The sequence below is a fragment of the Mustelus asterias genome, chromosome 7 (assembly GCF_964213995.1).
Source record: "Mustelus asterias chromosome 7, sMusAst1.hap1.1, whole genome shotgun sequence".
Lineage (NCBI taxonomy): Eukaryota > Metazoa > Chordata > Chondrichthyes > Carcharhiniformes > Triakidae > Mustelus > Mustelus asterias.
Genome location: NC_135807.1, coordinates 104,004,082 through 104,019,689, shown reverse-complemented (window position 1 = coordinate 104,019,689; position 15,608 = coordinate 104,004,082). Strand labels below are relative to the sequence as shown.

Sequence of the window (15,608 nt, the reverse complement as noted above, 5' to 3'; positions counted from 1 at the left end):
GTCCATCTGGTTCAAAAACCAGAATGTCTGGTTCAAAACCATCCCAACACTCAGCCCTACATCATCAATTTAGTTGTTATGAAGTACCCTTTTAATTCAGTTGTTTGAAGGTTAAGCAGGTCCCTCATGTCATCAAGCTTAGCAACTTCCCTTCATCAACCCTTCAATGTCACTGAGAGTTTAACCAATATGAACTAATTTTAGTGGGTGAATTCATTAAATAAACCAGGTGGACCACCTCTTTAAAGCATAATATATTCTGTTAAATAGTTTTAGAAATGGTTTTGATTTGAAAAGTAATGTGCCATGTGTTGAAGTGTCCTACAATCATGATCACAGTTATCAAGCAGGAATGGTCAAGCTTTCGTTCTCATTGGCCATTCATGGAGTGTGAGGTCCACTTTTAGAAGTTTATATCTCTGCTCCCATCAATTTACATAAATTTCAGGTTGCCAATAAATAACAATCTCGAGTATTCTAATTCACCAACATACAGCAGCATGATAAATGCCATTTTTCAATGAATCAAAATATACCTGCACTTAAGATTATGTTGTCCAGGTCCAAGGATGTGGTGCCACAGGTTGGAGACAGAGGGGAGATGGGGGTACCTGTACGTTTACTGGTACTAGTTTAATGTAGCTCAGAGCAGACATTTTGTCCTGTGATATTATCATTGCAGATGTTTACTATCAAGTCATGATGTCACAAAGAGCGTGTATATCTGTTTTGTATAAGTACATAAATAGCTCTTTTATATAGCATCTATTATTATGAGAGATTTTCAGAGCATGCAGTTCACTTTTAGATTGAAATACTATTTGAATGGATAGCAAATGGTTTTGATCCCATCATATATGAAACGGGTCCATTCAGACAGGCACCAATCCCCAAACAATGGAACTTAACTCTCCATCTTTTGAAACCGGGATTAGACGGTTTTTAAAAAAAATCAGTAATCACTATTCCTTCCCCACAGCTCACGCCCAGCTGAAACGCCAAAGAAGCAACTGGTGACTAAAGAACATGTGTGTGGAGAATTACTGCAAAATATGCCAATTTTTCTAATCCCAATGTCTAGATTAGCCTCTCATTTAGTGATAATATAGCAAGTACTTTACCTTGGTAGCAGGGGAGAAGTTCTTTAGTCCTTCTGGATAAATTAGGTGGAATGATGTAGCAGGCTCCATGAGGCAGGATGTGTTCTGACTGATAGTGTATATTCTTCCAACGATGTGCACATGCCTAAAATCAAGTGACATGCAGAAGTAACTGTGTGATCTACATATTGTGAAAAACAATGCAGATGATGTGCACTTCCTGTACAGAAACCTTCCTTCTGCTCTCAATTACTGGTCACTCTTTTTGACCAACAATTGCATCAACAATTGGATACTTTGGTCTCTATCGTGCCATGAATTCACCACATACCTTTGCCGTCCTGTATAGATACATGGAAACGGTCCCTGAGCAAAGACACAAGCAAGTGAAACGATCTCAGCACAAAGAATAGGTTTGATGTTACAAATCAGAACTCCCAGCACTAAGCTTCATTCATTTGCAAAGTACTAACTTCCAGCCCCAGATTCCCAGTACATGCTCTCAGCAGGTACTGGTGCACCTGGAATTTCCTTGCATGTTCTCCTGATCAGCCACTGTAATTTCAGCAGTGATTCCATTCACGAGTCTATCTAGAATTTCCACTCATCTCCTTGTGAAGTTGCTGTAATCGATCAGGAGTGCTTCTTGTGGAAATTCCCTGCAAAGCCCTCTGTCAGGAGTTGTAAAATACAAACAGTGTGGGGAGACCAACATCCATGTTGTGTGCGTATGAACTGTTTCTGTTCTAATATTTGTGATTTGTGTCAGAAAATCTGCAACACGTGCACCTACACGTATCTGGAGATCCACACAAACCACATCATGTCAGCAGTCAAGTCCATATCTGTTTGAACTAGCAACTTCCTGTTTAACCTTCTTATTCAAGGCCTCAGAAAATATAAATCAATATTAATGGAAACAGAAAGATGAAATGATTATTAGTAATTAAAAACAAAATATCTTCTAAAAAAATTGTACGTATTCCACACGAAATTTCCTGTTCCAGTAAAACCAGATGTAAGCTTAAGGGACAACACCTCACCTTCTGATCAGGCACTTTACAGCTTTCAGGATTCACTGAGTTCAGCAACTTTAAACCATGAAATCTATCCGTTATTTTGTATTTTTTTCCCCTATTGTCAGTCCGTTTCTTGTTCTCATGTTTTACTTTCAGATAGCGCTATCCTTTACTCTGCTATTAACACTTCATCTGCGTATTAGAGTTCAATGACCAAGGTTGGGGTGGTCTCAGCTCCAGGGAATCGCCAATGTATTTGGCTCCCTGAGGAAGCATGTGTTTGAAGTTTGTGACATCAAAACTGAAACCAAGCTCATGGTTTACCAAACAATCCCTTCTTTACTCTGCCAGGTTGAAAATTGATGTACCTCAAAGCACTGGAGTCACACCATCAATGCTGCCTGCAGATAATCTTATATATTAAGTAGGAGGACAGACATACAACATCAGTGTCCTCTCACAAGCATCGAGGCTATGATTATCTTCCATCAGCTTCGTTAGGTTGAAAATTTCGAATGACTTTCAAAGCAGGTTTTTTTCTCCCAGCAGAGTCAGGGCAGATGCACCAGAGGACAGAAGAGGCACTTCAAGGATGTGCTGAAAGCCAACATGAAGAAATGCAACATTGACATCAACTCCTGGGAGACCATCCTCTTGGGCCAAACCAGATGACAGCAGAGTCTGTGCGAAGGTTCCCAGCATTTTGACACCCAGCAATAAGAAAATGAAGAGAAGAAGAGAGCAACGCAAAGAAGATGTCATGATCCGAACATAATGACCTAACATCCCATGTGACAACAAATGCTCTACAGGCCATAACATCCCATGGATCCTGAATCAGTCATTTTCTGACTCATGGAGTCAGAAAATCACCCTCATTAGCGAGGGATAGCCAATAATAATATTTGACACCTGCTTGGACCAATCTCTTCCACCTTCTAACCTATCTCTGACCTTTCTTGTTGCTCGACCTGACCCTTCCCCACTTTTCAACAGCACAAACCCATCATGTTTCTCTTCAGTTCCGAAGAAAGCATATTGAACCCAAACATTAACCCTGTTTCTCTCTCCACAAATGCTGCCAATCCTGCTGAGTTTTTCCAGCATTTTCTATTTTTAATTTCATGGTGTCACAAGCTTTGGTCACAAATTTGATGTCAACATTTACCATTGGAAATGAATTACAATGGGAATGCTCTATGTATGCCGAGATTTTCATCTTTGAGTCAGGAATTGTGAGTCAGGCATTTCATGGCATCATGATCCCACCTCCTGTCCTGCAGTGTCTGAGTTTGTTAACTCTGTAACATTACAGGAAGTGCTCATGAAAGTGATAAAATAAACAGCCATTCAAAAACCTCTTACAAAACATGAAACTTGCACAAAAGTCCATCAACCACTCATAAATCTATCAATTGAAACAATGCTCACAGTCAATGTGACAATAAGCCTGCTGATGGATTGTGGATGTGAAAGATCCTGTAGCACTATTTGAAGATGAGCAAGGTCATTCTTGGTGTCCAACCTAACACTTCAATCAACAACACGAAAGAAAAATATAGATTTTTGGACATTTACCTTATTGTTTTTTGCCACATGTTGCTGGTAAAGAATAACCAGCATATGTGCCTCTGCAAGAACAGTTATTGCACTTCAGTTGTTTGTTATGAGACATTTTGCCCCAATCAGGAAGTTTATAAATAATGAGCGGGATCTTGCTAGCTCGCCACGTCGATCGACCAGCATGGCGGGCCAGTAAGATAGGATAGGAGGCGAAAAATCGTATTCACACCCGATTTTTCGCCTCTCATGATCTTGTTGACCCTGCTCTGCCACCAAAATTAGCCTCACACCTGGGAAGGGCACCAGGTTCACACTTCTGTAGAGCTGTTGCAAATGGCGCTGATGTGATGTCACGTCAGCTCAATATCCAAACAGAGTGCTCACTAATGACATGCTAATGTATGAAAATGAGCATTCTGCGGTTCCGCAGTGTGTTTCAGGTGAGGGGCTGGGAAGATTGGAACTCAGAAACTCACCGGCGTGCATTGCACTCTCCAAATTTTGAGCACACGCTGTCATTCCCATAGATGGAGCTCAAAATCACCCCTCTACTTCTATAAAATGAGTGAAAGTTTGTGAATAATTAATAGTTCAGTGGCATTGTTTGAATGGCCAACGTCATACTTCTGTCACAATAAACAATTTTTTACAGTTGAATACCTGGGTTGAGTTAGAACCATAGAACCATAGAAAATTACAGCTCAGAAACAGGCCTTTTGGCCCTTCTTGTCTGTGCCGAACCATTTTTTGCCTAGTCCCACTGACCTGCACTTGGACCATATCCCTCCACACCCCTCTCATCCATGAACCCGTCAAAGTTTTTCTTAAATGTTAAAAGTGACCCCGCATTTACCACTTTATCCGGCAGCTCATTCCACACTCCCACCACTCTCTGCGTGAAGAAGCCCCCCCTAATATTCCCTTTAAACTTTTCTCCTTTCACCCTTAACCCATGCCCTCTGGTTTTTTTCTCCCCTATCCTCAGTGGAAAAAGCCTGCTTGCGTTCACTCTATCTATACCCATCAAAATCTTGTACACCTCTATCAAATCTCCCCTCATTCTTCTACGCTCCAGGGAATAAAGTCCCAACCTATTCAATCTCTTTCTGTAACTCAGCTTCTCAAGTCCCGGCAACATCCTTGTGAACCTTCTCTGCACTCTTTCAACCTTATTTACATCCTTCCTGTAACTAGGTGACCAAAACTGTACACAATAGTCTAAATTCGGCCTCACCAGTGCCTTATACAACCTTACCATAACACTCCAACTTTTATACTCGATACTCCGATTTATAAAGGCCAATGTACCAAAGGCACTCTTTACGACCCCATCCACCTGTGACGTCACTTTTATGGAATTCTGTACCTGTATTCCCAGATCCCTCTGTTCAACCGCACTCTTCAGAGTCCTACCATTTACCCTGTACGTTCTACTTTGGTTCGTCCTTCCAATGTGCAATATCTCACACTTGTCTGCGTTAAATTCCATTTGCCATTTTTCAGCCCATTTTTCTAGTTGGTCCAAATCCCTCTGCAAGCTTTGAAAACCTTCCTCACTGTCCACTACACCTCCAATCTTTGTATCATCAGCAAATTTGCTGATCCAATTTACCACATTATCATCTAGATCATTGATATAGATGACAAACAACAATACACCCAACACCACTAGTCACAGGCCTCCACTCAGAGAAGCAATCCTCCACAACCACTCTCTGGCTTCTTCCACTGAGCCAGTGTCTGATCCAATTTACTACCTCCCCATGTATACCCAGCGACTGAACCTTCCTAACTAACCTCCCATGAGGGACCTTGTCAAAGGCCTTGCTGAAATCCAGGTAGACAACATCCACCGCCTTCCCTTCATCCACTTTCCTGGTAACCTCCTCAAAAAACTCGAATAGATTGGTCAAACATGACCTACCACGCACAAAGCCACGATGACTCTCCCTAATAAGTCCCTGTCTATCCAAATATTCGGAAATCCTATCCCTTATCACACCTTCCAATAACTTGCCCACCACCGACGTCAAACTTACTGGCCTATAATTTCCCGGATTTCTTTTGGAACTTTTTTTAAACAACGGAACAACATGAGTCACCTTCCAATCATCCGGCACCTCCCCCGTGGATACTGACATTTTAAATATGTCTGCCAGGGCCCCTGCAAGTTCAACACTAGCTTCCCTCAAGGTCCATGGGAATACCCTGTCCGGTCCTGGGGATTTATCCACTCTGATTTGCCTCAAGACAGCAAGCACCCTTTAATCTGTAAAGGTTCCATGACCTCCCTACCCGTTTGCCCTATTTCCGTAGACTCCATGCCCGTTTCCTCAGTAAATACGGATGCAAAAAAACCATTTAGTATCTCCCCCATCTCTTTTGGTTCCATACACAGTCTACCACTCTGGTCTTCAAGAGGACCAATTTCATCCCTCACTATCCTTTTGCTCCTAACATACCTATAGAAGCTCTTTGGATTTTCCTTCACTCTGTCTGCCAAAGCAACCTCATGTCTTCTTTTAGCCCTCCTGATTTCCCTCTTAAGTAGCTTCTTGCACTTTTTATACTCCTCGAGCATCTGATCTGTTCCTTGCTGCCTGTACATTTCATGCAACTCTCTCTTCCTCTTAATCAGTGTTAAAATCTCCCTCGAGAACCAAGGTTCCTTATTCCTATTTACTTTGCCTTTAATCCTGACAGGAACATACAAACTCTGCACTCTCAGAATTTCTCCTTTGAAGGCCTCCCACTTTCCATTTACATCCTTACCAGAGAACAGCCTGTGCCAATCCACACTTCCCAGATCCCTTCTCATTTCATCAAATTTGGCCTTTTTCCAGTTCAGAACTTCAGCCTGAGGACCAGGCTTATCCATGATCAGGTTGAAACTAATGGCATTATGATCACTGGGCATTTAGAAAGGAATCAATGCGCATCAATGCGCATTTAGAAAGGAATAAACTCATTAACGATAGTCAGCATGGTTTTGTGTGAGGGAGGTCATGCCTCACTAACCTGGTGGAGTTTTTTGAAGAAGTGACCAGAATGGTTGATGAGGGAAGGGTCGTGGATGTCGTCTATATGGACTTTAGTAAAGCGTTTGACAAAGTCCATCATGGTAGGCTGGTGAAAAAGGTTGGATCTCATGGAATAAAGGGGGAGGTGGCTAGATGGGTGGAGAACTGTCTTGGTCACAGAAGACAGAGGGTGGTAGTGGAAGGGTCTTTTTCCGGCTGGAGGCCTGTGACTAGTGGTGTTCCGTAGGGCTCTGTATTGGGACCTCTGCTGTTTGTGATTTATATAAATGATCTGGAAGAAGGTGTAACTGGGGTGATCAGTAAGTTTGCGGACGACACAAAATTGGCAGGACTTGCAGATAGTGAGGAGCATTGTCAGAAGCTACAGAAGGATATAGATAGGCTGGAAATTTGGGCAAAGAAATGGCAGATGGAGTTCAATCCAGATAAATGCGAAGTGATGCATTTTGGTAGAAATAATGTAGGGAGGAGCTATACGATAAATGGCAGAACCAGATAGGGGTGTAGATATGCAGAGGGACCTGGGTGTGCAAGTCCACAGATCCTTGAAGGTGACGTCACTGGTGGAGAAGGTGGTGAAGAAGGCATATGGCATGCTTGCCTTTATAGGACGGGGAATAGAGTATAAAAGTTGGGGTCTGATGTTGCAGTTGTATAGAACATTGGTTCGGCCGCATTTGGAATACTGCGTCCAGTTCTGGTCGCCACACTACCAGAAGGACGTGGAGGCTTTGGAGAGAGTACGGAGGAGGTTTACCAGGATGTTGCCTGGTATGGAGGAGCTTAGTTATGAGGAGAGATTGGGTAAACTGGGGTTGTTCTCCCTGGAAAGACGGAGGATGAGGGGAGACTTAATAGAGATGTATAAAATTATGAAAGGCATAGATAGGGTGAACGGTGGGAAGCTTTTCCCCAGGTCGGTGGTGACGTTCACGAGGGATCATAGGTTCAAGGTGAAGGGGGGGAGGTTTAACACAGATATCAGAAGGACATATTTTACACAGAGGGTGGTGGGGGCCTGGAATGCGCTGCCAGGCAAGGTGGTGGAGGCAGACACACTGGGAACGTTTAAGACTTATCTAGATAGCCATATGAACGGAGTGGGAATGGAGGGATACAAAAGAATGGTCTAGTTTGGACCAGGGAGCGGCACGGGCTTGGAGGGCCGAAGGGCCTGTTCCTGTGCTGTATTGTTCTTTGTTCTTTGGATCCAAAGTGTTCCCTCACACTCACATCCATCACCTGCCCTAACTCATTTCCCAATAGGAGGTCCAATATCGCATCCTCTCTAGTTGGCACCTCTATATCCTGATGTCGAAAATTCTCCTGAACACATTTTGCAAACTCTACCCCGTCTAAACCTTTAACAGTATGCGAGTCCCAATCTATATGTGGAAAATTAAAATCCCCTACCGTCACAACTTTGTGTTTCTTGCAGTTGTCAGCTATCTCTCTGCTGATTTGCTCCTCCAATTCTCGCTGACTATTGGGTGGTCTATAATACAACCCCATTAATGTGGTCATACCTTTCCTGTTTCTCAGCTCCACCCATAGGGCCTCTGTAGACAAGCTCCCTAATCTATCCTGCCTGAGTACTGCTGTAACATTTTCCCTGACCAACAGTGCCACCCCCCCACCTTTTATCCCTCTGCCTCTATCCTGCCTGAAACATTGGAACCCTGGAACATTGAGCTGCCAGTCCTGCCCCTCCTGTAGCCAAGTTTCACTAATGGCTATAATGTCATATTTCCATGTGTCTATCCACGCCTTCAGCTCATCTGCCTTCCCCACAATACTCCTGGCATTGAAATAGACACACCTCAAAAGGTTATTTCCACTACACTCAACCCTTCCATTTGTGATTTTACTTGAACTAACCTGTCTTTTTACCCCTGCTCCACTATCTGCTCTGGCACTCTGGTTCCCATCATCTTGTGAGGAAAGTTTGGATAGGCTAAGCTTGTATTTCCTGGAGTTCAGAAGAATAGCAGGCAATTTGGTTAAAATATATCAGATCCTGAGGGGTCTTGGCAGGGTGGATGTGGAGAGGATGTGGGAGAATCAGAACTGGTATGCAGACACAGACAGCGCTTCCCGTGTCCTCTTCCTGGGTTTGTGTCCAAATCACAGCTAAGGGAGTGCCCTTCCTTAGTGAGGGCTCGCAGGAGGGTGGGAGGGACATAGCACTGCCATTCTCACACTCCACAGGGATGAGGCACCGGGTGAGCACAGTGGTTCCTCAAGCTTGGTGACATGAACAGATGGGGTGGAAGTGCTGTGGTTGAACAAAGTGAAATTTAGACTTTATAAAAAAAAGGGGATTTCGCATTTAAGACAGAGAGGAGGAGAATCCTGTCAGGTCATGAGTCTTTGGAACTCTCTTCCTGAAAACATGGTAGAGGCAGAGTATTAGAATATTTTTAAAGCAGAGCTAGATAGATTCTTAGAACATAGAACATAAAAAAATTACAGCACAAACAGGCCCTTCGGCCCACAAGTTGCGCCGGTCATGTCCCTACCTACCTTGGCCTATATATAGGCTTACCTATAACCCTCAATCCTATTAAGTCCCATGTACTCATCCAGAAGTCTCTTAAAAGACCCTATCGAGTTTGCCTCCACCACCATTGACGGCAGCCGATTCCACTCACCCACCACCCTCTGAGTGAAAAACTTACCCCTGACATCTCCTCTGTACCTACTCCCCAGCACCTTAAACCTGTGTCCTCTCGTAGCAGCCATTTCAGCCCTGGGAAAAAGCCTCTGAGAATCCACCCGATCTATACCTCTCAACATCTTGTACACCTCTATCAGGTCACCTCTCATCCTTCGTCTCTCCAAGGAGAAAAGACCGAGCTCCCTCAACCTATCCTCATAAGGCATGCCACCCAATCCAGGCAACATCCTTGTAAATCTTCTCTGCACCCTTTCAATCATTTCTACATCCTTCCTGTAATGAGGCGACCAGAACTGAGCACAGTACTCCAAGTGGGGTCTGACGAGGGTCTTATAAAGCTGCATCATTATCTCCCGACTCCTAAACTCAATCCCTCGATTGATGAAGGCCAGCACACCATACGCCTTGTTAACCACCTCCTCTACCTGCGAGGCTGATTTAAGAGTCCTGTGGACCCGGACCCCAAAGTCCTTCTGATCCTCTACACTGCTAAGAGTCTTACCCTTGACATTGTACTCCTTCATCCCATTTGACCTGCCAAAATGGACCACTACACATTTATCCGGGTTGAAGTCCATCTGCCACTTCTCCGCCCAGTCTTGCATCCTATCTATGTCACGCTGCAGCTTCTGACATCCCTCCAAACTATCCACAACCCCACCAACCTTCGTGTCATCGGCAAACTTACCAACCCATCCCTCCACTTCCTCATCCAGATCATTTATGAAAATGACAAACAGCAAGGGTCCCAGAACAGATCCCTGGGGCACTCCACTGGTGACCGACCTCCATTTAGAAAAAGACCCATCTACAACCACTCTCTGCCTTCTGCAGGCAAGCCAGTTCTGAATCCACAAGGCAACAGCCCCTTGGATCCCATGCCCTCTCACTTTCTCGAGAAGTCTTGCATGGGGGACCTTATCGAATGCCTTGCTGAAGTCCATGTAAACCACATCTACCGCTTTTCCTTCGTCAACGTGTTTAGTCACGTTTCTTGTTTAACAAGGGAGTGAAAGGTTCTGTGGGGTGGGTAGGAATGTGGAGTTGAGGTTACAATCAGATCAGCCATGATTTTATCGAATGGCAGAGCAAGCTTGAGGGGCCAAATGGCCTACTGCTGCTCCTAATTCATGGCCAGGATTTTATGCCCTTCCCACCCAGCAGGATAGTACGATCCTGCCGAATTAAACGGCGACCCTGCTGGAAGGCCGTCTCCTAGAGCGGGGGTAGAGTGTGTCCTGCCTCTGCTCCACTCCATCCAGCATCTTAGTGAGGGTCCCCTCTGAAATGTGAGGTGCTGCCTTCTTGGCTACCATCCCCTTCAGTCTGTGTGGAACAAGTGCTGGGGAGCTGTTTATATGGAGCTTCCCAGTGAATGCAGCAATTAAGTTGTTGCAGGGTGGGTGAATCAGAGAGAACATGCCACAAGTGCAGCGTGATTCTCATGGGCATAAAAATTATCAATAAGGCATAAGACTCGGTTCAAAATCACGCTGGCACCATCAGTGGGAAATACTCCGCATTTCCAACACTCTGTCATTTGTTGGTTAGATTTCGCTCTTTGAGTGAATATTCCCAGCCCCAGTCTCCTACAGAGGGACAAAAGGGACACATTTTCAGGAAGCTGGTATCAGGTCTGAGGAATGTGGGTGTGAGGCTGACAATCCAGTCTGAAAAGGCCTTCTGTTGCTGCCCCTCTCCAGGGATGGAATCTTATCAGCTCTCTGGAGACCGTGGAAATTCGGAGGATTTCACATCGGCTCAGCTCTCCAACATGTTCTCATCTCCATATGCTTTTGCCAGAGCCAGACTAACAGCAGCAGCAGCTACATAAACAGCAGTGGCAGGCAATCAATTAGACCAATTACAGTCCAACTTAGAGGCAAACACTGATGATGCCATACCGAGGTCACACTGTCCCCTGCTGAGTCTTAAAGTCATGATGTGGAGATGCCGGCGTTGGACTGGGGTAAACACAGTAAGAAGTTTAACAACACCAGGTTAAAGTCCAACAGGTTTATTTGGTAGCAAAAGCCCCACAAGCTTTCGGAGCTCTAAGCCCCTTCTTCAGTTGAGTGGGAATTCTGTTCACAAACAGAGCTTATAAAGACACAGACTCAATTTACATGAATAATGGTTGGAATGCGAATACTTACAACTTGATTCCCACTCACCTGAAGAAGGAGCTTAGAGCTCCGAAAGCTTGTGGGGCTTTTGCTACCAAATAAACCTGTTGGACTTTAACCTGGTGTTGTTAAACTTCTTACTGAGTCTTAAAGTAGCAGCTTGGAGGTGACCTGCCAACAGGAGGCTGAAGGGCTGTCAGTGCTTCGCCTCAGTATTCCAATGAATGAGTCATTGGAATGAAAAGGCTGCAGTCTCGGCCATAACACTTCCTTTGGAGAGGTTTCTCCTCCGCATGATGGCCCCAAAAGGTGTGGCCCTTCCTTATTTTAAATATTTAAGCAGGTAACAGAGAGCACCTCCATTCTGAGGAGCATTCACACTTCTCCAACTGTCTTATCAAAGCTCACCTCTCTAGTGGGCCTTCAATCCATCTAGTACTGTGGACCCTCCTACTGGGCTTCTGGTCTCTGGAATCCACCCACCATTCTTAATTTGATGGTTGACATGGATGCAGCCACTTAATTAGCCACCCTATAAAATTCCCAGTCAGTGCACCTTTGGCCCATACAGAACTGGGACCTGGAAATGGTCCGAGCCCACAATTTCAGACAATGTTGGTGCTGTTGTGTGTCACACTGAGTAAAATGAACATGCTCAACTGCAAGCAGTCACTATTGAACTAGTTTTATTTATACCTCCCCAACAGAGAGGGAAACAAAACAAAATGTTTGAATGTTGCCATATGCTACACTCCCTTCCCACTTAAAAAAATATACTCAAATGGTACATGAAGCTCTCAGGATAGAATATAACTAAATGAGCGATATCTAAAATTTTAAGAATTTGGGTTACATACTTTTTACTGTAATCACAACCAAAATATATATGACCAATACTTCCAGAGTAATCTCCACGAAAAAAATATTTTCCTTAACATGGTTCCTTAATATGTTTAATCAAAATATCATTTGGCAAGAAATAATGAACAATTCTTTTCTTATTTCCTTTGTATTTTCAATTAACTGGCTTTTTTCTCAAGTATCTCCTTCCATTTCCATTAGCTTGATTCTGCTCTCTCAACCTCTCTGACTGCGTCAAATCTGAACTTTGACTTTATTAGCAACTCTACTTAATATTTAGGACTGCAACAGTGATAGATTTATCTTAATCAAAGACCCTGACTCATTTTGCTGTATTGGTAGGTTCTGTAAAGTCAACAAACTTGCAGTTTGACTTTCACTTTCTTCCTGACTTTCAGTTCTGGCTGTCAGAGAAATTCTGTCAGATGTTTTCTTTCATGCAAATGATCTACACAACACTGACAGAGTTGCTCTCCAACCTTCACCAGATATGTAGATGAACTTGATCTCTTTATAACAACTCCAATCATATACTTCTCCTTGATAGTTTTTCACCATGACCTTTGAACCAGCATTGTGCTCTCCAAGTTCCATGTCTGACATATTAATGGTTATTGTCACTTCATTGCTTTTCTCTTTCTTTGCTGTATATATCGACTAAATCAAGTACTCTTTCTTTTCCAGTTCAATGACATTAACGTGTACTCATCCCCATGGGTGACATTAACATGTACTCATCCCCATGGGTGACATTAACGTGTACTCATCCCCATGTTTTTCTCATATTTGACATGGTATGAAAGGAATCTTGGTTGGACAATTTCTAATTCTGAGAGACATCACAACTTTTCACCAACACTTCTATCTACATTTGGATACAAATTATACTGCTTTCATACAGAATATTCCTCTGTGCTCGTGATGTAGTTCTTCTAACGATTTGTCTCTAAACCTTGGCAGAATAATATGAATCCCTATAGGACAGAGTTCAACTCCAAACAGTTTATTTCTGTATGTGAAGTATTCCTGTAATTTCTCATCATCACACACTAAGTCAGCCATTCATAAATGAGCACTTTACACAGCACCACATCCTTCTGAGTTTCTATACTAATTTCTCTGGCAGACACTGGCATGTCACTTGAGTATGTAAAGTAATTAACAGGTCGCTCAATGGATTGAAAGGAACCAATCTTCACGTATAATCTCCAAAGAACATGTACATTTGCATATTCTGCTGCCTCACGGTATTTAATCTCATACTGATGGGCCACAAGGTCATGCAGCTATGGGATAGTACTCCCTTCTTTGAAACAAAGGGTTCCCAAAGGGTTTGGTGGTCAGTTAACAAAGTGAATTTCCTACCATACAACTACTCGTGGAACTTATTTATGATTGCTAATGCCTCTTTCTCAACTGGAGTTACTTTGTTCTGACTTTGTTAAAGTATGTGACACACAGATTCTACAGGCTTCTCCACATCTTTCACTATGAGATAACACCACATCTAACCCCGGCGGTGAAGCATCACATGCTAAAACCAATTTTTCTTGGGATTATCATGGATCAAAAGAGTATCACTATTGAATACTTTCTTCAAAGATTTTCTGACATTCTGCAGACCACTGCCAATCTATTCCATCTTCAAGCAGTTATTATAGTGGAGTGAAGGTATTAGCTAAGTCAGGGATGAACTGAAAATAATACACAACTATCCCTTTGAATGTTCTAAGTTCTACTTTGTTCTAGTTGCTTTCAAAATCCCCTCAGCCTTCTCCCACATTGGGTATTTTCACTTTCTATTTGGTGACCAGCCTATGTTACACTTGAAGCCATGAAATATAACCTGTTCTTTTTAGCTTTGATCCCATATTCCTGAAATTGATCTAGGATTTTGTTCATTTGTGGGACATGGTCATCGCTGGCTGGCCTTACAATGTGCTCTTTCTCTGTCTTACTGCTAATTATAGTGTCATCTAGGCAGCAGCACAGACCTTTCATCCCACTTAATATCTGATCCATGACACTCTGGAACACTGCGTGAGCAGCAGACTATGGTAACTCTTTTTACATGAATGGTAAATAGTTCCTTGCTCTTATCAGTTAATCCCATTGCAAATTTGCATCTGACAAATCTGCTTTACCAAACACCTCTCCATTGCCTAAATTAGAAATCAAATCTTCACATACATTGGCCTTTATCTTGACTTTGGCCTGGAGATGCCTAATTTTAACATTTTCCTTGTTCAAAACCCTTTTGTACTCTCTAAGCATTTTCTCAATATCGGATGTATTCATACTGATCCCCACTGTAAATAACTCCATTCTGTTTAACCATGACTACTTAAGCCAATTGCTTCCCATCAGGGAGACTGTTCCATTCTAGAACTACCAATAGCAAGTAATAGGATGCATCATCATATTCCATCCTAATAAAAACTTGGCCTAGCACTGGAATACTGTTATTGGAATCACTAGCCTGTTTCACATCAGTTTTGAATGTGATTGAGAGTCTTCTTGTATTCTCTATCCAAGATAACAGACACAATTGTAGTTTATCAACAACAAAAGCAAGTCATCAATCTCCAAATTTCATTTTTATGTGGGCACTGCAATTATATTCTCAGCCCTATTCTTCTCATCTTCCATGTGCTGTTTTGCTTGTTCTCCAACTGAGTACAAGTCTTGCTCTTACTGTTAGATAACATCTCAACTTCTGTTTCCACATCTACTACATCCACAATCAAGGATTTCCAGACACCTGAGCTAGCTTTAAATCTACCATGACTTGGACCTGGTGCAGTACTGTGACTGGGAGCTTTGTCACACAACTTGAAGCATCACCGTTTCCTTTACTCCTGCTGCTGTTTCGATGTGACCAACTTTCCCACAGGCATAGTACGTTGACTGGAAATGGGGTATTTAGATGATTGGTGGGTACCATGGTAATGGTAGTATCTAAATTTCTGACTCTGAGACTGTGAACTTGGCTGCCATTGTTTGGCTTCTGTTAAAATGTGGGGGACCCCCTGCCCATTCAGGAAAAGAACTTCCATGCAATTTGCAGCTGTCTCCTTCTGCATTTCCATGGGAGCAATCTCATTGCAGGCTTCCTTCCACATCAGTTTATTGCCTTTGCTCAAAAGCCTGGCCTTGATTTCATTCTTCTTTAGACCTCCTATGAACTAGTTTGGAGGTCGAGTTTTAAGCCTGTACCATAC

General features: G+C 43.1%; 1 protein-coding gene across 2 annotated transcripts in view; it reads right to left on the bottom strand.

The window, feature by feature from the left end:
* Positions 1-15,608, bottom strand: part of itga9 (integrin, alpha 9) — a 493,651-nt gene that overhangs the window by 437,113 nt on the left and 40,930 nt on the right. For both annotated transcript variants that reach the window (XM_078216645.1, XM_078216646.1), the window contains exon 4: positions 1,122-1,245. In XM_078216645.1, coding sequence (XP_078072771.1) covers positions 1,122-1,245 — 124 coding nt within the window. The remainder of the gene's footprint in view (positions 1-1,121; positions 1,246-15,608) is intronic.